Source organism: Idiotropiscis lumnitzeri, chromosome 1 (genome assembly GCF_059441095.1).
Source record: "Idiotropiscis lumnitzeri isolate Australia: NSW breed Sydney's pygmy pipehorse chromosome 1, RoL_Ilum_1.0, whole genome shotgun sequence".
Lineage (NCBI taxonomy): Eukaryota > Metazoa > Chordata > Actinopteri > Syngnathiformes > Syngnathidae > Idiotropiscis > Idiotropiscis lumnitzeri.
This window is the reverse complement of record NC_142391.1, coordinates 46,005,057-46,028,244: the sequence shown is the minus strand read 5'-3', so window position 1 is coordinate 46,028,244 and position 23,188 is coordinate 46,005,057. Positions and strand designations below refer to the sequence as shown.

The following is a 23,188-nucleotide window of genomic DNA, read 5'->3' as shown; positions in this document are numbered from 1 at the left end:
GCTGGTGGCAAGAGAGGTGTAGACTTGTATTGAGAGGGATCCGAGATCTAGGTGCCATGTAGGAAATCTGTATTGGGAATAAATCCACTTCGTGTGTGAAAATGCCGGCTTCCTGATACCTTTCTATTGCAGAACGAGCGCGCATATTGTTGGATGAGTGAGTGTTGGGGAAGGTCGCAAATTGGAGTCAGATTACTAATTTGAGTTTACATTGGGTTAAAGTTAAATTCTAACATTGATATAAAGATAAATTCCAACAACGGGCCCACAAAACGACACACACAGTTCTCAACACTGAACAGCTACAAACAATAAGAACATGTTATTAATAACAGCAACACAATCTATCTTTATCTTTGGCCAATAATAAGTCCTTCCATTCAACTAATATCTCTCCTAAATTTATATAGGCGCAGCCCTGTAGGGCCAGTGCACCCTCTGCCACAAGTGCAAAGCAACGCATCGATCTTTTTTCTTTGTCTTGTCTATGATTATTAATTCTGGCGGTACTATATAGTACTTTTGTGAATTTTTTAACGAACCTCCGAATTTATATTTAATTTATTTAATTTTCCACTTAACCCAAATTTTTCTTTTATTTTATTAAGATCCTGTTTTTCCACATAACGTCCAATCATTACACTGCAGCATATTCCTGGGCTTTATTTTACTACCTAATATCCCCGTTTTAGAAAATTTGGTCCAGTTTGTCAACACCTAGAGTGTTCTCAAAACTGGTTCCTTATTAGTAGGACAACTCAAATTTCCTGTTGTGGTAATTCTCACTTCAATTTCGTCTTCTAGAAACAACTGCTAACGCTGTACTCTACAAGAAAAAGGAACCCCTCAACCTGTCAACAATTAATGCTGTACTGTCAAAATCTTCCAAATAAGTTAAATCTTCAAGAAATAATACTACAAAATCTTCCAGCAAAAACAACAATTAATGCTGTACTGTCTAACTTACCAGAAAAAGGAATGCTGAATTCTGTCTTCCAGAAAAAACAACAATTAAATCTATTATCTCTTGCGGTCACTTCCTCATTCGCAGCCAGTCACTCAACCACACAATCGCAGCTGCGCAGGCACACTATCCGCACACACACAAAAGGCGTCAACTTTAGATCACTTCTCAGTCAAAAATGCATTTTGTTTACCAAAGAAATTCACAATACAAATAAAAATAATAAAAACCACCAAAAATAACGCATTATTATTTTATTATATCCTTAATTTAATGTGAGTGGACCTCCCGAGAAAACCTTTTTCCTCTCATTTCTACCCAGGTTTTCGACGTACCGAGAAAACATTTAATTTGCTCTACCGTGTTATCCGCCCGAGAAACCCTGTTTCTAAACGAGTTATGACCTAATTCCATTTATATAACTCCTTGAATAACACGATCCTGTAATGTGAGTTGACTTCTTTGCCTCTCTCCCTTTCTACTCAGGTTTTCGACGTACAGAGAAAACGTTTAATTCACTCTACCATGTTATCCGCCCGAGAAACCCTGTTTCTAAACGAGTTATGACCTAATTCCATTTATATAACTCCTTGAATAACACGGTCCTTTAATGTGAGTGGACTTCTTTGCCTCTCTCACTTTCTCTACTCAGGTTTTCACTTGATCTCACTCACTTTCTTTACCAATTCTTTAATCGTTTAGAGTTTTAAAATGGTGGTACGAAATATTTTGAAACACAATCCATGATTGCCCCTGGGTCAGCCTGGTCCGATAGGGAATCGTCTCCGGGAGGGCGGCCGAAGCAGGAGTTCGGAGACCCGCTTCCTCTCCGGGGAAGCGCTGACCTCAGATTCTGTGGCGTCCAAGGTCTCGCAGTGGTCACGTCCGTCCAGATGTGATTCCCGGGTTTCGACGCCACTTAAATGTCAGGTTTAAATGCCCTGACGCCTTGTGGGAGAGCTGTTACTAAAGGTGGCTGAGGCCAGAAAGAATCAGGCTAGGTTGTTCTTTTTCCAGCCGCGGCAGGGAGGGAGGGACAGAGAGAGAGCAAGCAGTTGACCTGCTCGCAGCTCGGCTCCGTAGGCTCCCTGCCTTACCGCCCCACCACTTCTGCTTTTATTAGAACTTGAAGCAGACTCATAACGAAACAGAAACTAACTTATCAAGGCTTAACAGACAACGAAAGTAACATAACTGTTAAAAAGGTCAGGTTGGTTTTTAGTATGCCTTTGTAGCACCCTATGGTGGCTCGCCTGTTCATATAATTGAATTTTAGTTGGGCATGTTTTTAGCCACTTATTTTTGGACCCACAATAACAAACAGACAAAAGTCATCGTAACAGTTATTTCTCTCCGAAGTCATCCAACCACAAGGTGTGCGTGCATTCGCATAAGCCATACACACACATCCATATCTAACCAAATTAAAGATTACATGGACCAAACTGGTTTATTCCTCATCTGGACAATATTGTGTTCTAACTGGACATACCTGCAGCGGTTATCACTCTTATAAACTCCTGAAAATCAGTCCTACCAGCATATATTTTACATGGTCCTTCGAGCCGGATAGTTAATTACTGCAGACAACGATGTCCTCTCAAGAAGAAGTACAAACCAGACCTAAACGTTTAACTCACCCTCCACACTACTTAAAAGACTATGAGGTGACAACTGAACATCTCGAGAATGACTCAGAACATACTCAACTCATGGAATCCGTAAATGAATAAGAATTTTCTGAAGACAGTCCAGTGGAAGAAACTATAATTTCCTGTTTGACATACGATCAGTCAATACAACCAACCAAATCATCAAGAAGCAGTACAAATGAGTGGTGAAAACAGTCTTAGAAAAAAAAAGTCATCACGCCAATGCAGTTGTGAGTCTTCAAGTCCACGTCATCGTCCTCATCAACCTTGTTGTGAGTCTTCAAGTCCACTTCAGCACCATCGTGAGTCTTCAAGTCCACGTCATCGTCCTCATCAACACCGCCGTGAGTCTTCAAGTCCACTTCAGCGCCGTTGTGAGCCTCCAAGTCCACGCCGTCGTGAGTCTGCAAGTCCACGTCAGCACCGTCGTGAGTCTCGAAGTCCACGCCGTCGTGAGTCTTCAAGTCCACGTCAGCATCGTCGTGAGTCCCCAAGTCCACGTCACCGTCCTCATCAACATCGTCGTGTGTCTCCAAGTCCACGTCAGCATCATTGTGAGTCTCCGCGTCTACGCCGTCGTGAGTCTCCGCGTCCACGCCGTCGTGAGTCTCCAAGTCCACGTCATCGTCCTCATCAACACCGTCGTGAGTCCTCAAGTCCACGCCATCATCGTCGTCGTGAGTCTTCAAGTCCACGACAGCACCGTCGTGAGTCTTCAAGTCCACGCCGTTGCGAGTCTCTGCGTCCACGCCGTCGTGAATCTCCAAGTCCACGTCATCATCCTCATCAACACCATTGGGAGTCTTCAAGTCCTCGTCACCATCGTCGTCGTGAGTCTTCAAGCCCACGACAGCACCGTTGTGAGTCTCCAAGTCCACGCCAACGCCGTCGTGAGTCTTCAAGTCCACGTCATCATCGTCATCGTGAGTCTTCAAGTCCACAACAGCACCGTCATGACTCTCCACGTCCACGACAATGCCTTCGTGAGTCATCAAGTCCATGTCATCGTCGTCGTGAGTCCTCAAGTCCACGACAGCACCGTCGTGAGTCACTAAGTCCACGCCAACGTTGTTGTGAGTCTCCAAGTCCATGTCATCGTCTTCATCAACACCGTCGTGAGTCTTCAAGTCCACGTCAGCACCGTCGTCCACATCATCGTCGTCGTGAGTCTCCAAGTCCACGCCAACATCGTCGTGAGTCTCCAAGTCTGCGCAGTCACCGTAGTAAAGCTTCAAGTCCACGTCAACATCTTCATGAGTCTGCAAGTCCTCGCTATCACCGTCGTGAGTTTTCAATTTCACACCATTGCCAGCGCGACCATGAGTCTCAGAATCTACGCGAACACCGTCATGAATTCACCCAGCAGCGTAATAGACAGTATTATTCTCACCACCAGCATCACTATGAGTCAGGCGATCAAAGACGAATCATGTCCACCTACATTGATTCAAGCTATAACCCACAAAGTGATCGTCCAGAGGACAGATATGACCCCCCTAGATACAATACACGCCAACGTACGTTTTCACCACCTCGTGGTGAATCGACATATCGAGGGCCAACTCCTACTATTCCCCATTTTGTAAATGAAGACCCACGAGAGTTCACACGTCTTAGGGTCGCACTCGATAATCTGCCACGGGATGCGACAGAACAGTTTAAATACCAGATTTTACTAGATCATCTCAGGCAAGAGGAGGCACTAATTATAGCCGATTCATACTGTAGCAGTCGTTAACCCTATAGTGACACTATGGATGCTCTTAATGAACAATACGGTCAGCCCCATCAGTTAGCATTGAAGCGTATCGCCCAGTTTATGGATGAACCAAACATCAAGAGCGGTGACATAAAATCATTCCGAAAGTTTGCTCTAAAGGTTCGGGCCCGAGTAGGAATGCTGGACCAGTTGGGTGATATAGGCCAAACGGAGTTAAAATGTGGATCACATGTCACCCGAGTATTAACGAAGTTGCCGCATCATCTCAGAGCAGATTTCAATAGACACATTAACCCTCTTAGAACCCTCATCCCTACCTTACTACACTTGTCAGATTGGCTCGAATATGAAGTCAAGGTACAAGATGATAGTATGCAGTCCCCCCAAACCGCCAACAGAGACTGCCCTTTCACCAAGAAAGAGCAAGCACAAGGGGTTAGGCCTAGAGGTACATTTGTTCTCCTTGGCAGGGATCATAATCAAATAGAAAGCACAACAGTTACGTGCGAACCCGAAGAGACTACAATGGAGCCAAAAAAATTCTGCCCTTTCTGTAACACCACTCAACACTATCTCAACCAGTGTACAAACTTTAAGATTCTCACAAAAGAGCAAATTAATAACTGGATTAAGACATACAAGAGGTGCTGGAGATGAGGGCGTAACCATTTCTCATCACAATGCACTTTAAAGGCAAGATGTAATAAATGCAAAGGGAAACACTTGGAAGTGCTTCATGAGGTAAATGCCGGTGAATTTCCCACTCCCACATCCATCCATCTGATCACGGCCGACAGCTCCCGTGCAATAAATTCTACCGCCGAAACACTCTATGTGGACAGACAAATTGGACACAATAAAGTGCTGCTCAAAATTATTCGTGTCATCCTGAGACATGGAGATGCATCACCTTCACACATCTGTTATTCCTATTCTATCTTATTGTGTGAAGGTGGAGGCCTTCACACATATGTTATTCCTATTCTATCTTTTTATTAATGTGTGAAGACAGAGGCCTTCACACATGTGTAATTCCTATTCTATCTTATTATTATCCTTATTGTGTGAAGGCGGAGCCCTTCACACATCTGTTATTCCTATTCTATTTTACTGTGTGAAGGCGGAGCCCTTCACACATCTGTTATTCCTATTCTATCTTACAGTGTGAAGGCGGAGGCCGTCACACATATGTTATTCCTATTCTATCTTTTTATTGTGTGAAGGCTGTTCTATCTTATTATTCTATTTTATTCCGCCCATTTTTTCGGCACACATCTCCTTCCAGTTTCATCCGATTCACTTCATTTCAGATTAAAAAATTTAAGTTCATTCGTGTCTCGCGGATTACCATTTTTTATGATTTCGAGTCATTCACATTATTCACAATTTTACGTATTTACCCCCCCCCCCCCAGTGAGGCAGCCATCTTGGACTAGGACATTAGCCCCCCCCAACCCCCAGTGCGCCAGCCATCTTGGAGAAGGATACCAATCAACAGTAAGTGAACCCGAGGTGACATCATTATATCTGTAGTGAACCAGTAATGACATCACAAAACCGGAAGTAGACAGGGTGACGTCATGAAACCGGAAGTGACTGGATTAGACCGCAAGTGATGTAAATCGAACTGAAGTGAACCAGAAGTGATGCAATTTGACCGTAAGTAAACCTGAAGTGATTTAATTTGACCGGAAGTGATGTAAATTGACCGGGAGTGAACCGGAAGTGATATAATTTCAACGGAAGTGTACCGGAATTGATGTAATTCGACCGGAAGTGAACCGGAAGGGTTCAAATTTGACCGGAAGTGAACCCGAAGTGATGGAATGTGTAGAGGAGAGCGAAGCCGTCAGCGTAAAACCTATTTTGTGCGTACACTTGGAGGGTCTTTTACACGCGAAACACATTTTTGTACACACAAAAGATGTTTTCATGCGCAGTATTTAACATCATGCTTACGTAATTGTTGCATAAATCTAACGCCATAAAATAGGTCGATCATATCACCAAGGCCACTGCGCGACTGTCGGATTGGGAACACCCCGGTTCTAACTGGATCCTTCTTATTGGTCGATTAAACGCTGACAGGAACGCCCAGTGGGCGGACCCTCCTCGATTTGTTCACAGCAAATTTCTCTGGCGCATCTTATATTTTATATATATATTATATTACGTGCAATGGCGGCTGGAAACTCGAATGAAGCAGTTTAAGGCCTTCAAAACAAAGGTGCTGTTTGTCCGAAGCGGAGATCTATGTACCTGGAATCCATTGCTCATCCCAGAGGCACCCCAAAGTTCCCGTATTTCTGTCACTGAAGTTTGTATTTTTACTCGACGAACTGAACGTGAGCATTTGCAGTATTGAATTTTTAGGTTGGTGCACCTTTTTTTTGGAGGAATTAAAAACACAGATATTCTATACACTGTTTTAGCAAATCAGTGTCAATTCTATGGGCTGATATTTGTGCCACTAGAAACTGAATCTGAATATCATCCATTTGAATGTGAATTGCTTAACTTGAATATTTGAATTCAAAACTGAATATTTGAATTGAAAACGGAATTATTGAATTGAAAACTGTATTGTTCAATTACATAAATTGTATAGTTATGTTTAATTTTAATCTGAATGTTTCCATCTGAATTATTTTTTTGTTAGGAACTGAATCCCAATAAACTTGAAAATGAATTTAATACTTTAAAATGCTTCTACAATATATGAAATTCAATAATTTACCTTTCAATTCAATAATTCAGTTGTCAATTCAAATATTCAAATTAAGCAATTCACATTCAAATCGATACTCATTCAGTTGCTAGTGGCACAAATATCAGCCCATAGGGGTGCCTCTAGGATGAGCAATGGATTCCAGGTACATAGATCTCCTCGTCGGCCAATCAGCCCCTTCGTTATGAAGGCTGTAAACTACGCCATTAGTATTGCCAGTGTTATGTACGGGCATAAGAGGGGACAGCCCCGTGAAGGCGGGTTGAGGAATAGGAACCCGCAAGTGAGTATGAGTTGCGACGTTGTGGTGACGATAGGTCAGAGAGAATGTGAATAAACGAGCTGATCATCACTGTTGGAATTTATCTTTATATCAATGTTAGAATTTAACTTTAACCCAATGTAAACTCAAATAAGTAATCTGACTCCAATTTGCGACCTTACCCAACTCTCACTCATCCAACAATATGCGCGCTCGTTCTGCAATAGAAAGGTATCAGGAAGCCGGCATTTTCACGCACAAAGTGGATTTATTCCCAATACAGATTTTCTACATGGCACCTGGGTCTCGGGTCCCTCTCAATACAACTCTACACCTCTCTTGCCACCAGCGAATGTGTTCTACCTCCGAGTTGCCCAGTAATGATTCATACTATACAACATGCAAATGGCACAGAGACAAAGGCATCCTGGCATGATTCTATTGGCTATGTGTATTGCAGTTAACTTTAGCTCGCTCTCATTGGTCTTTCTCCTCCCGCCGAATCCCGTGGCTCCTCCTGCGTGCGATCCCCCGATGGCCGCTCCTTCCCGGAGTCATCTCGTCTCGCTCAGCACCTTCTGCTTCTAAAACATTCCATTCTTGCACAACCCCCGCAACCAGTTTCGCTTCACCAGTCACACTCTCAGCATTTTACAATATCACATTTTCATACATTGGATGCACCAACATCTAATGAACTATGTTAAGCTCAAACTCTTATATTCCTTTAATAGTCAAATGTATGAAATCCTTTAAGTGTAACTGAAGTTTAGACCATGCTAATGACCAGACCCTCAGGATTGGAATGCAGGAAGATTGGATCACAGCTGCACCACAGGAGGTGTGAACGAGACCCCTCTGAAACAATGGACTTCCATGCCAGGATCACAAAAGTGGCTCCGAGCAGTCTACCCTTTGTTCTGTTTTAGATTGACTGCCATTTACATTATCCTTTATCACGTAGTAGTCCGTGAGTCATTCCGACACAACAGCCACCTGCCATCTTCAGGCGTGTTACTTTGTGCTTTTGCAGGACCGAAAGATACCTTTGGTGGGCGTCAAGCGTTGGACACTTGCATGGCAGGTTGCTCATTTGTTCACCGCAAAATTTCTCTGTCGTACCTTATATTTTATATATATATTATATTCTGTGCAATGGCGGCTAGCAATACTAATGACACAGTTTATAGCCTTCAAAACGAAGGTGCTGTTTGCCCGAAGAGGAGATCTAGATCTATGTGCCAGGAATCCATTGCTCATCCTACGGGCACCTAAAGTTCCCGTATGTCTGTCACTGAAGTTTGAATTTTTACTCAATGTTTTGAAACAATTCTGATACTGCTTATGATCAATTACAGCATCAATAAGAGTTGACTAGTAGCGAGACTGATGCCCAATCGCCAGGCTACAATGGGTTAAGCTGTCTGTTATATCCAATCAGACAAGCGTGAACTACAATGGGTTAAGCTGTCTGTTATATCCAATCAGACAAGCGTGAGCCCTTGAGTAGACACTGCTTATAATCAATTACAGTATCAAATAATATAATAGTCACAACTCATGATCAATTGCTATGACTTATTATTAACTTCAGGATCGCGGATCGTCGGCGACTTACATGGACAACAAACACTTCACTGCGTTAAACAAGCGGCACATTTTATTTAACCCACAGTATAAAGTGTACAAGCAAGCAAGCAAGCAAGCAACAATACATAAATCTCATTACCGTGTGCTGGAAGGACGGAGAGCCCCGGCGTCCTCAGTAATGCGAGCAAAAAATACGATGCTGGGCGTCCGCGCGTAGAACCCTCAGCCGACTCCACTTACGTTTTGCCTCCGTCACATTCTTATAGCCAATATCGCACCCCATCCCCTCCCGTTCGAGTGCGCTTTGATGGTTTGCATGGCCCTTCGCACAACCTTGGCCTTTGCAAATCCTTACTCCCTTTTCGATACTCCCTTTTTTCTGTATCGGCTGTACCTTTTCGCATGAGTCAGACATTCCTGGTGCCTTCAACCATCCTATTTAATTACTTAGGCCCTGTGCAAATTCCCTCCAATTATTCCCATTCTCGTAACACAGACACAGACATCTACTAACGCGTGTATATAGGTATAATATGGTTATTATGCAGCATTTATGTGGTAAAACAACATTAATAAACCATATTTCACTTCACTCAGCAAACTGAATGTGAGAATTTTTAGTGAGGTGCACTTTTTTTGATGAATCAAAAACGCATTTTAAAGTATTGAATTTATTTTCAAGTTGGTTGGGATACAGTTCCTGCTGGCTTAGGAGTGGTTCATGTGCTCTAATCTCTGTTTGTTATGACAGGTTTGTGGTGACGTCAGAGGGGTGCGACGGAAAAGTGTGTTTTAGTGTGTTGAACTGTTGCAGATTAAAATAAATGGGCGGCGCTCCCAAATTGGTCCTATTATTGTTGACGAGATCTTAAAAAGCCCCGAAACTCGGACGTTACATTGGTGGCAGCGGTAACTGGAGTGTATTTGCATTGTATTTTGAATCTCTTGGAACAATTCAAACTTTTTTGGGCACGACGATGGAGATGTTCTCCACGGGAAAATGGGGGATAAGTTGAAAGTGGAAGATGAGGTTATCCATTACCCTTCTATGTGGAAAGATTCTGTGAGTGCCTTTAAAGTTAAAGTGGAGCTGCTGACACCGTTTAGTAGTGATGGTCAGAAGCCGTTCGCGACGCGGATTAAGCAGTTTGAAGCTGCGGTGCGCGCGCGGACAGCGGGGGCGCGCATCGCGAGCTACAGAGAGACTTGTCAATATTCTCCCCACCAGGCTGGATGGAACAGCCTGCCTGCTGTGGGACAGTTTCCCTGCGGATGTACAATGTGACTATGAGCGGATGAAAGAGAAGCTGCACGAAGCGTTTGGACAGAAGCAAATTTCTGTTGTACTTTCAGACGTGCATCTCAGCATGCCCGCGCAAGGTGCACGAAAGTTTGGAGGTGTATGCTGCAGACATATCCAGACTTGTGGCTGAGGCGTTTCCAATTCATGACAAGCCTGCGATAGAGGGGGAGAAGTTTCAGCGTTTCCTGGCGGGCCTCGATCCTGCCCTCCAAGGCAAGTGTCACAAGCAGGGGGCAACGGACATCGAGGAGGTGATGACTGTTGCTAGCCACTGTGAACGTGCTATGTATGCACTGAAGACCTGCCCGCCTACCCCTTCCCGCATCCTACCGTGGTGGCGACGCTCGGGACGCCGCAGGTCCCAGCCGGTGATGGTATGTCTGGCGGCTCGGAGGGTCTCATCCGTGTGGTGGAGAACCTCACAAGGAAGATGGACAACCTATAGACGGAGCTGAGGTAGCTGAGAACACGCAGACAGGGAAGTGAGAGTTGCTGGTGTGGCTCCCATTTACGGCGAGAGCGCCAACAGGACCCGGGGGTTGCGTAGAGTCAGCGACGCACCTGCCGCTGTGATTGCGGGGAGTATGGCTGCAGGCCGACTAGTGGTGACGTCAGGAGAGACGAGTGTGTGAGGGGGCGTTCTCCCCAACGTGGGCCGCAGGGAGGAAGAGTCACCAGAGGATAGTCTCCGAGATAACGAACAGCAACACAGACTTCTCATCTCGCCAGTGGGACGACGGCGGCTCATGGGGCCCGCACACTGCAGAGGATCGACAGTCGAGGTGCAGTATGAGGTTTCTATTACCTCCTCGCCGATCACCGTATCCATCCCCACGTTGTTAGGAGTCTGGAAACATCAGGTAACTGACATCGAGACCCAGACGTCAGTTACGCTGACGCAGGGTCAAAAGGATTATGAGGGGGCAGGGGCCTCCCTGGAAGACTCATGCCACGTAAGTGAGTCAAAACAAACCGCCTATGTGAAAGCACTTGTGGGGGGCGTTGATGTAACTGTTCTGAATGACTCTGGTTCTACCATTTCGCTGATCTCGGAGGAGTTCAGAATGTCTCTGCCAGTGCTTTGTGATGAGGTGTTGAGTCAACAATACACTGTTGCACGTGCAGGGCGGGGGACAATTGTTGGACACGTTAGGTACAATGACTCTTCCTTTGCGGATGGGGGGCAGAGCCTGGCAGCCAATTGTTCATGTAGTACGGGGGGACAGATCATCGGCCGCCTACGGGGCTACGGCGATTGGCCATCGAGAACGACACCACAGGGCGTCGTAGTTGCTCTGCCTTGGGGTTGGACCCATACAATTGTGAGATAGGGCACCAACGCAGACGCTTAATCTCGCCAACCAGACTGAGGGGCGGCGGTCGGTATTCTCCGATGTGAGATTGACAGGCGGATCTGTGCAGCGTCGGCTGTGATGCGGGCACTGTATCGGTCTGTCGTGGTGAAGAGGGAGCTGAGCCAAAAGGCGAAGAGATATAGTGTGAGAAGCACGGACATCCGGGAGGGACCCAGCGTCGAGCCGCTGCTTCTCCGCGTTGGGAGGTGCCAGATGAGGTGGCTCGGGCATCTGATTAGGATGCCTCCTGAACGCCTCCCTGGTGAGGTGTTCCAGGCATATCCCATCTGCAGGAGCCCCCGGCTGGCTGGCTGGGAAGAGGTAAGTCTGGGCTTCCCTGCTGAAGCTGCTGCCTCCGCGACCCGACCTTGAATATGCGGCGGATAACGAATGAATGTCCAGAGAAGAGATAGTGAGTATATTGGCAGAAGCACAATGAGTTTTCAAATGCCAGGCAAGAGGTCTAGAGGAAGACCAAAGAGGAGGTTCATGGATGTTGTTAAAGAGGACATGAAAGTTGGGGTGAGTGCAAAGGATGTAGAGAACAGGGTTAGTTGGAGGCAACTGATTTGCTGTGGCGACCCCTGAAGGGAAAAGCCGAGAGGAAAAGAAGTTTATCCATGGATATAAGCGGGTAGTATGTTCTGACAGTACAATTTACCCTTTTAGAGTATGCTCATACATACATATACAATTACAAACATAACTTTTACTGGCAATATCAAACTAGTGTGGTAGACACTCCATGAGTAATGTGGTCAACAAAACACATGCCAAAAGTATTTGAGGCATTAAAAAACTCAAGTAAGACTGAACGAAAACACAAATATCAAGTACACCATGCTTTCGTTATGGATGGCCTTAGAACATCACCACGTAGACGTAAGTGTTTGAGAGCAGTGACACAGGCTTTATTCAAACCAGTTGATTTGAGCTCAAAAAGAACAACACAAAATCGCGGAGACAAAACGTCACAAAGAGCAAAAACAAATACACACAAAGAAGAGTGGACTGGGCTACGGAAGAAAGTTAGCGAGAACCGAGGGATCCAAAAGGCTATGTAACAAAAACTAAACACAAAGTGTCCAAGAGTACTTAACAGAAACAAACCCAAACAAACAAAAGTACCCTTGGTACACGGACTAGTACTAAAACTGAAACACAAAATCACAGTAGAACTTAATTTACCCAACCTTGAGTTCTACTGGAGCTAATACAAACTGACACAACACGAGCAAATGCAGGATTTGGCAAGCAGGACAATATGCAAAGCAATACTCCGGCACTGTCTTTTGTTTGGGGCTGAACCTAAATTCTAAACACTGCTGATTAGCGCCACGTGAATTGGACTGATTGTAAGTGCTTCCATTTTGTGACTCCGCCCACCACTCCACCAGGATGGACTATGGGTGGAGATTACTCATTAGCAACAGGCAAGCAACACTGGACATGACAGCTTTTAACCGGACAAACGACAGGTAGCACACCAAATTCCAAACGGCCCACAACATCACTATTGGCGTTGCGCATATGCTAGCGCAAGTGCACTAGGCATTGGTAGGACGTCTCGACCAATGTCGCGCAAATTTGGAGTAACGTGTAAATGTTGGCCAGCATGTACAAATGTGTGTGTTCCTTATGGATTAATTTGAAATGAAAAAAAAAAAAAAAATACATGTTGAACCATCAAATCATTTACAGTAATACCCCGGTTATCGCGTTTAATGGGGACCGAGACCACCCGCGAAAACTGAAAATCCGCGAAATAGCGGCGCACCTTCAAAAATGCTTAAAAAAAAAAAATTTAAAAAAATAATAAAATATATATTTATATATATATATACGGGTAGAGAGAGAGAGAGTGACATTCATGTTATAACAAAAAAAACCTGTAAAATATGTTGTCTGTTTACAATAACAATTGAGGGTCTAGAACAATTTACTTACGAACAACCAATTATCGTTATCAGCTTTCAAAAACAAGCAAACACTACAATTAGCTAACATAATTAGTCCGTCGTTTTGCGCAACAAATTAAGATTTATAATTTCTATTTCTGGGGGTTTAAGATTACAGTAATACCTGTACATGAATAAAATTGTACCATACCATATAGAAAATGGGTGTAGAGAGAGAGATTCGTGTTAAACAATCAAACAATAAAACTGTCATGACTCGTGTCGGTCATGTCAGGGTTGTTGATTAGTATTATTGTCACGTCCCATGCCATGCTTTCGTGTTGTTGTTTTCTCAGCTGAGTGGGGGCGTTTTCCGCCAGCGCTCGTTCCCGCCCTGTCTCGCCCGGCTGATGAGACGCACACACCGGTTCCCCGTTAGCCTCCCAGCTGACTCTCATTTGTACTGTTAATTACCGGACTATTTAAACACCCCGTGCCGACTGCTTGGCGTCGGTGCATTGCTCCCGCTACACCCTCGAGCAATACGCGTTTGCCCCGATTGCTCGTTCATCCCGTTCTCGTTCACGTTCATGTTCATTTGTAACTTGTCACTGTCCTTGCTCCCCGTCACTTTTCGGTCTAGTCACGTTCTGTTCACCTTCTGTTATTTTGGCACCCCGCCACGTTTGTGTTTGTGCAGTTCCCTCGTTTGCCTTCCTGTTTTGTCGTTAATTAAACTCCCTTCAAGTTACCCGTGCCTTGGCTTCCCCGCATCTTTGGGTCCTCCCCGCTACCTCGCCTACCCGCGAGCTTAACAAAAACAACATTTAACTGACCTCTTACAATAAGTTCTTCTAAGCGTAGTTGATGAAAAGACCTGTGCAGTACGATGAGGTAATAATGACGAATGACTGCACAGGGGCATGAAGAGCTTTACTGCTCCTCGGATGACGCCGCAGACTGTCATGACCCGTGTCGGTCATGTCAGGTCTTTGTTTGTTTTTGTCACGTCCCGTTTCGGTCATGCCATGTCTTTGTTTTGTTGTCCCAGCTGAGTGGGGGCGTTTCCTCCAGTGCTCGTTCCCGTCTCGTGTCATCATGGCTGGAGAGATGCGCCCACCAGCCACACACCGGTTCCTTGTCAGTCACGCAGCTGTTTCACATTGACTTCATAATTACCAGGACTACTTAAGCGCTCAGGACCGACTGCTTGGCATCGGAACATTGCTCCCTCTGCTTACTTTCCCTGACTGTCATGGCCGAGTCCTGATATCGTTCTCGTTCACGCGCGTAAGTTATTTGTCACTGTCCCTGTTTTACTCGTCATTTTGTTCTGTTTAGTCACGTTTAGTTCCTCTTCGTTATTTTGCACTTTGTCACGTCAGTTTGTTTTCTCCCAGCACCTGGTTTGCCCTCTTAAGTTCCCTCATTAAATTCCTTTTAAGTTACCCTTGCCTGGCTTCCGTGCATTTTGGGTCCTCCTCCTTCACCTCGCTACAAGGGAGCTTGACACAGACGATGCAGGAGAAGCTGAAGGAGGCGGCGTAGTGGCTATAGGAGGTGGCGTAAGGGATGCAGGAGGCGGTGTAGCGGCTATAGATAATATATACAGTGAAACCCCGCTACTTCGCGGTTCACCTTTCGCGGGTTCAGTGCTTTGCGGGTCTAAAAAATATTCGGGAGCATTGTAGTTTCGCCGAGCGGCACAAGGGGGCGCTGAAGCGGTTAGACGGCCGGCGTGCGCCGAAGAGGAGAGTGGACGAAGAAGAGAGTGGCCGAAGAAGAGCAGGTTCCCCCGGACCATTGGTGGCGACGGACACGATCGGACACCGTGCGTGAGCTCCGAAGGAGACCGGCCGGCGTGTGTGGCTGTCAAGCCGAAGATAAACAACTTCCGCCCGGACACTCGCGCGGCGACATTTGGCTTCGTTCGGGACCGTGCGTGAGCTCCGAAGGAGACCGGCCGGCGTGCGTGGTAGTTAAGCCGAATAGGAGCACCTTCCGCCCGGGCACGGGCGGTGCCAAGCGGGCCCTAAGTTTAACCGAATGGAAGCTCCCGAGGAGGAGGGCATGCTCGCGTCACAGTAAGCCGAAGAGGAGCACCTTCCCCGGGCACGGGCGGTTCCAAGCGGCCCCTAAGTTTAACCGAATGGAAGCTCCCGAGGAGGAGGGCATGCTCGCGTCACAGTAAGCCGAAGAGGAGCACCTTCCGCCCGGGCACCGGCGGAGCGCGAGGCTGTCAGTTATGAATGAATAAATAAATAAATGAAGAATGCCACCTTTCATTTCACAGTCATGATCCGTGCCTGTCATGATCCGTGCCTGTCATGCCGCGTGTGTTTTTGTTTTTTCAGCTGTGTGGGCGTTCCTCCAGCGATCGTCTCGTCAGCTGCTGCGAGACGCGCTGATTACACTGACTATATTGTGATTATAATAAATATCTTTGTATCACCACCTTTTTTCCCGTGTCTGCGTTTGGAGAGTCCTGTTCAATCCTCCAGCTCTGCTGGAGGATCATAACATTCACAGGGCACACCGGACGGCGTACCAGCAGGTAAAAGTCGAAGTAATTAAATAAATACAAAAAGAAGTAATTGAATAAATACAAAAATAATGGCTGGGGAATAAAAAAATAAGTTTTAATAATATTAGTTTTTTTGTTATAACATGAATTTCACTCTCTCTCTCTCTCTACCAGTATATATATATATATATATATATATATATAGGTGCGAAGTATATATATATACACTGTGGGTTTTTTTTTTTTTTTTTTTTTGAAGGTGCGACACTACTTCGCGGATTTTCAGTTTTCGCGGGTGGTCTCGGTCCCCATTAACCGCGATAACCGGGGGTTCACTGTATATATATTTTTTTGATATTTTTAATTTTTGAATATTTTTTTTAGATCCGCGAAGCACTGAACCCGCGAAAGGTGAACCGCGAAGTAGCGAGGTATTACTGTATTTAATTTTCTTTATGTGGACCTATAATACAATATCCATGATAAAATATCAAACTTTCTTGTCACATGCCACACCAAAAAACGTCTCGTGACAAAAATTATTCAACTACCCTTTTCACGCCACTGGATGCTGAGTTCTTGCAACTGGTTTCAGATGTGGTGCTTTCACAAATTTATTGAAATTGATTGAATCTGATCCTTGTGATGAAAAGATTATGCAGTAATTTTCATGATGGCAGAATTGCTAAAAATATATAAGGTATAGTTTGAAAAATGTACTAATTATTCTGTTCAAACATATTTGATCTGAAAACCAGTCACCCAGATGGCACATTTCCATTCTAATTGTGGTCTTTTATCCACTGCTTAGTCCACTGCACTATCTGCTCCAAATTGATTTCCAGGTCATCAGGAGTGTTGCTGGGGAGCTGGTGGACAAGCTCCTCTTTGTAGGCCTCAATGGCCTCCTCATAGATGGTCTGAAAGATTTCACACTGCACATTGTCCTGAAGCTTCTTCCCTGTGTAGCCCCTGTCAAATATAACAAGAGAACAATGATTATGTTACAGAATGAGACAGATTTATTACTCATTTTTGTGTGCAAAATCGGATGCAAACTTGATTCCGAATGCAAACTGATGTCTACCAACTGGATGCAACTTGGCTCGCGTCTGCAAAGTCAGATAAATTGCAGCACAGGTCATTTTGTGGAGGAGTATATGCAACAAGATGAATTTAGCAGACAATGCGATTTATCAAGCCTGCAAAGGTAATAATGGCAAGCATAGGTGTTAAGGAGGACTTCTGTACAGCTGGTCTATCCCTGGCTGTTAAGTTTTTCGGGTGGACTACACAGTTTGAAAATGTTATGCAGGGTGGTCACATATGTGTACATTCAATTGACACACACATGTGGTGAGTTATAGCAAACAATTCATGGCTTTTATGCAAGTGATGACTTTGCAAAATTGCAATGCCTATAGAAAATCATACACTTTTGAACTAGCGCGGCCACAAACGATTATTTTGGTAGTTGACTAATCACCAACAGTAGTCATGATAGGTCGACTAATCATGACTACCAGCAAGCAGCTGCTCTTATATAACCATAATTACATTGTAAAAAGGCATGCCTGGGCAAAATTAATATTTAGTCCCAAAAATCTAGTAACCCATACATGGAACAATTGATTGTGCGTAGTTTGGTATAATACGATGTTGGAGTTTTCAAATTTAAATCATTTATGAATTAGTTTTTATTAATTTCTGTTGCCATAAAATAAGATTAATTTAATCATTTCTCAGTCATGTCAGCAATGTGGAAAAATTACTAAATGCTTCTGAATGGGATCTCTTTGGTTTTAATCGTTGTCCACTTCCGGCCGGTGCCCGCCAGAAGACATTTTTGGATGTGCTGCGCACAGTCCCGATGACTGTCCGCCATTGACGTCTTCGACTACGATTTTGCTCAGGTAAGACGTTTCACGACCAACACCTTACATAACGTTACTCCAGTAGTTGAACATTGTTTTGTGGTACAATGTACGTGTTTATCGTCATGTATTATTAAGTTTAATATACACTACATCAGCCTCTACACCTCAGCCACCTTAAAAGGTTCGCTAACACTTAATGAGTGGAACGAGGGCACTAACGTTGTTCTAAGAGTTGAGGAAAGATTAGATGTACGGCACTTCGGGCTTTAACTTCTACTGTCCAGCACAACGACAACCCACGCGAGGATAAGCGGTACGGATAACGATTGAATGATTGAATGTCCTCAAGATTCAACCGGTCGCCAACTCGACATATTCAAATTCCCTCTTTTCCGAACGATAGTAGCAGGGATGAGATGCGTAGTGGTGGTGGAATGATGACCTTGAAAAAAAAAGTTTTCAGCCTCACCTATTCCGTTTTGAAACTTTTGAAAATGTGTAGACACTTTTGGGTGATGGCGACAAATTACGCAAATTACGCTTGTGCGGATTGTGAACGGAACACTGAGAGAGGCCAGTCAACGGCAGAAGCCAAACAGTACTCACAGGCATACCTTTTGCTTTTGCCTTAGCTACAGTAGATTATACATTTCCTGATCTGATTTGATATTAAGTCCATTGTTGTTAGGTTGAATATATAAGTCATCACATATTTTACTCTATTAGTATTGCAAAAGAATTGTTCCACATAAAGGATTTTATAGATTTGACTATAAAATATTTTATTTGGCATAAATAAGAAAAATATGGGCCTTGATTCGGTCAAAGTGACATCATACAGCAGGCCCCTTGGAAGATTGAAGGTTACTGGCTGTTAAGGATTTTTTTAGTGCCATAAGCTCTGCCCACTTATATAGCTCCTGATAAGACCTGTTAAAGTTGTAGAATTAATTAGTCCTATTGAAAACGAACGTCTTTACTTGGAGGCGTGCATCGAAACAACAACTCAAAGCATAAAGACCCTTTTCAAACCCCTTGCCCCTAACTCTCTCATTCCTCTCTATCTTTTTTATTCTTTCATTCTTTGTTTTAATGGGCGAGTTGGGATTTAACCTTTTTTGGACATAAAGAATATACAACTTAATTGATATAGCGCATTTCACTTTCCATATTAGGTAATAAAGTAATTAATAGATCAGATGAATAAAATTAGCAGGAAATTAGAAATAAACTAAAACACTAAAACATACAAGAGACACCTGAAGAACAACAGAACAGCGAAAATCTTATTAAAATTTAAATTTTTAAGCAAAGGGATTATGGTTTTGGGATAGGTTTTAATTGAAATATTCTATGAACATGTTGAAAGAAAATCCTTGGAACAGGAAATATCTAGCAATTGGATATAAAGTTGGATTAAAATAGTTCTGTAGATGATTTATTAACTGATGTGTATTAAATGTGTCAAAGGTGGAAGACAGATGTTTTATGACTGTAAGACGCGAACCCTGACATGACAACTTTTAAGGGACATGACAGCATTCCATAAAATGCCAGACTGCTAACATCCACATCTATGAGGTGTTTGACGTCACAGGTGCAGGATCGTCGGCTATGTCCTGGAGAAACAGGAGAAGCGACATCACGGGCACTGAATGGGAAAATCCACCAACACACAGTGGTAAACCTTGGCATACGCTGGCTGAATTGAGGCAAAATTAAGGATCTCAGTGTAATCAAGGTGGACGCGCCGAGGGAGGGGTCTCTGTGTGGAATTGGAAATTGGAAAGTACCTTTTTGGGTAAGGAATTAGATACCTAGAGGTGAATGAAAGTGTGAAAGAAAAAGTGTTTGTACGTATATGTGCTTTGAGTGAATGCTTAAGGGACGCGCCCCAGGAAAGAAACCTGATTAAGAGCACCGGCAAGCCCTTACAGTACTTAGGATGCAATGGGCGGACAGGCCTGATCAACCTGAATCCCTATTGCACTCCCAAGTATTGATTTTCAAATTGTTATTGGAGACAGATTGGACTAATTAAATTCAAGCATCAAGTGAATGATTGATTGGCGTTATTACACAAAATTTATGCAAAACTGAAAGTTTCAGAATGGAGGTGATTTACCCCTTCTCGCTTGCAAGTGCCACTCCTCCAGTTCTCTCCACTGGTTTGAGGTGACATGTGACCGGTGTGACCAGAAGGCCGGAGAACGCTTCAAATAGAGTCTCACCACGCCCATCCCGCAAGTTCTCCTCAACAAGGAGGGAGATAGAAGATATTCTAATATAGGGTCCACAAAACATATTAAGATATAGTTTTTGCTTTAGCGTGCTCATGTGCCCCGCAGGTTATATTATTCACATTGGGTGCACGACTAGATAATACACACCCAGTCCAGGATAGGGCAAAATTTTGTAGGATTGTTTAGACTTTTCCATATAATACGGCACCACAGCGGTGATAATGGAAGTTAATGTCAGTTAAGTGGGGCGGTGGCGCTCTCTTAATGCAAGCGTAGGTTCTTTGTAGAGGGGATTACAGAGTTACATGCGGGACAAAATTTACTTAACAGGAACTGTCCTCACTCGAGGCCGAGGCCAGACCTGCTGACCAGCATGATGGTCATCGGCTAAATGGGGACACCTCAGGTGAGATTGGCCGTGCCGTGCATCAGATATTTCTGGCCCTGTTGGGGCCGATGTTGCTGTGTCTTTCAGGTGGGGAAGGGGGAGACAGGCCTGGTCTATGTGGCCAGGGCGAGACGCGAATGGAGTGGGCCTTCCGGCAGCAACCCGTCCAATAATGTCGACATTACACAGCTCTTCCAGTGGGCCGTCCTCAAGGGCGTGTCCCTTCCGGTTGCAGACATAATGCAAAACAGTCCATCAATGAAAAAGAAAATATGGTGTTGGATGAAGAAGCGTTACTAAAAATTGTTGTACTTGCAGGATCAGGAGGCCAAGAGGGCTAAAAATATAAAAAAAAAAAAAAAAAGAAAAAAGGGGGAGGGGAGCAGCTAATGCAGCCGTCGACGCATACAGCTCCCATTGCACCTGTTCCTTCCGCTTCTGCTGCTCCTAGGCAAGGTTTGGGTGACGTGGCGCCACAGCAGGCTGGCTGTCCGCGCCAGGCTGGTCAACGATAGCGGTAACAGAGGTAGGGGTGGTTATAGACAGAGGTTGTGAGTGGGGTGTGCTCTTGCTGCGGGGTGAGGGGTCACTGGGTAATGAGCTGTCCATACCGAGCCACTTCCTGGAATCTGCCATCCTGTGGTCCAGCGCCATACCTGTCACAAAGAGCTCCACCAGCACAGGGGGCACCACCGTTACCCACTCCTCCAACTATGCTTGCATTGCCTCCCAACGCACTCTTGACACCAAACCGCTGGTACCCCATTCCACGACAGGGGGCCGCGGAGCTTCAGCGTTAGAGGACTGCCAGGTCCCTGTATTCCGGGGACGGTGGACGGACATGTATTCGATGGTGCTTGATACTTGGGCGAGATATTCTACGCGCTGTGAGCTCCTTCCGCATCTTCCAGTGAGCAACAGCACTATCCTACTGAACGAACGCTGGAATTCGAGTGCCATTTCCGGATGGGACTGAACTTGACTGTGCACATCAGTTGTGGGGAGCATATGTCGTGCTCTCCTCCATTCCAGTGGCTGAACTGAAATATCTGAGGGCAGCTCTGAAACCTGGTTCTCTATTCTCCCGCGGTGTGTATGCCCTGTTCCTGCTCTGGTCTGAGTGGTGTAGCAACCTCCACCCATTCAATTCACCAATTGACACATTACATTGTACATGTGATCACACACATGATTTGGTTTATCAAAATACATTCATCCAAATTTAGTCAGGACTAAATCTTAAATTAGGATTGTATATTTGTTATGTCTACCGGCTTGTCCCTGAGCAGCGGAAATGGTATGAATTGTTTACTCTCGCCGTGCCACAAATCACATTGGCTATCGATGCGCGTCATCATACTAAAGATCTAGGCCCCATAGTTGTTGAATACTCGGCGTCACTATCAGGATATATATATTTCAACACCCACTACAAATTCTTCGGTTTTGGGAACATCCAAAATTTCACAAGACGGGTCGCTCGGAGGAGGTGATTCTATGTGTGTCTCTGCTGGAGGAGCTGTGGACACAGGACCCGACTGATTTTGGGCTCGACTCCACAGCTCCCCGATTGTTTTTACTGTCTCTACAACCTCCCCCAGTTGAAAGAATCAGAGTTGGCACGGCCGGGAGGTGGAGGGAGGCATTTGGGAGACATTAGGAGGTGAAGACTGCAGCAGGTCTTAGAGCTGTCTACATCTTGGAGAGCACCTATTCTTCCCGTGGAAAAGGGTTCAATTTGGTATCTGCGTTATTATAGTTTGGGAATTTTTTTTATTTTATATTATTATTTTTATCATAAATGGTTACTATTTCATTTGGTTTGCTTTAAAGATTTGTCAAAAAATTGTCAAAATTGGAGCGTTAGCTTGGGGCTTATTTGTAATCTCTAAATTCAGTTAGATATTTGAACTCAGTGAACTAAATTTTATTTAGTTCAGGAATGATTTGCCCATGTTGCGAGGCCAAATTCTAATATTGTGCCATATTAGCTGGATATCATTAGGACATAATTGCGAACCAACACTGATTATCAGCAAAACAAAATTTATACGTTGGAGAATGGTTTCTGGGGGCAATGCCTATGAGGATGCCACTGTCTAAATTATATTTGAAGAAAGTTTTTACAACAGTCTGGGAATTGAAATAGATACAATATTTGGTTTACGTTAATTATAATATATTATTCAAGTGACTGATACAAGCTTCACAAACAAGTTGAAAAAGGTGATTGAATACAATTAATTATGGTAGTATTGCGATGATTTAGTTAAGAAATTTAATCACGGGACGGTACTAGTTAATTTGTTACTTTTCGTTGTCTAATATAACTTGGATTGGGATCGACCACACTAGGGTGTGGGGTCGACAGAGGGTCATAGTATATTTCTTGCCGCATGCATTTTTTGTGGCCACAGGTTGCGTTTTCATTTTCATGGTGAGAAATTTTTCGGCCCAGGGGGATTGAAGGATTGTATTACGATTGCTGGCATTATTTTAAACACTTATGGGACAGAAGGTCAATTATATAATTTAGCAGGTTCATATTTACATTGATTTAACAAAAAAGCATTTATCAAATGCAAATACTGTGCATAGATAGGATTGTATCTATGTAGATTGTAGTCATGGCGTTTACTGATTCATTATATTATTCTCATATGCTAAATTTATATTACTTAGTT

General features: G+C 44.2%; 1 protein-coding gene across 1 annotated transcript in view; it reads right to left on the bottom strand.

Annotated features, from left to right (window-relative positions):
- Window positions 1–12,461: 12,461 nt before the first annotated feature.
- ak6 (adenylate kinase 6) overlaps window positions 12,462–23,188 on the bottom strand; it is a 44,269-nt gene continuing 33,542 nt past the window's right edge. Inside the window, exon 6 of the mRNA XM_088303297.1 lies at window positions 12,462–16,968. Within this exon, the coding sequence (XP_088159423.1) occupies window positions 16,779–16,968 (190 nt within the window). The 3' untranslated portion in view covers window positions 12,462–16,778. The remainder of the gene's footprint in view (window positions 16,969–23,188) is intronic.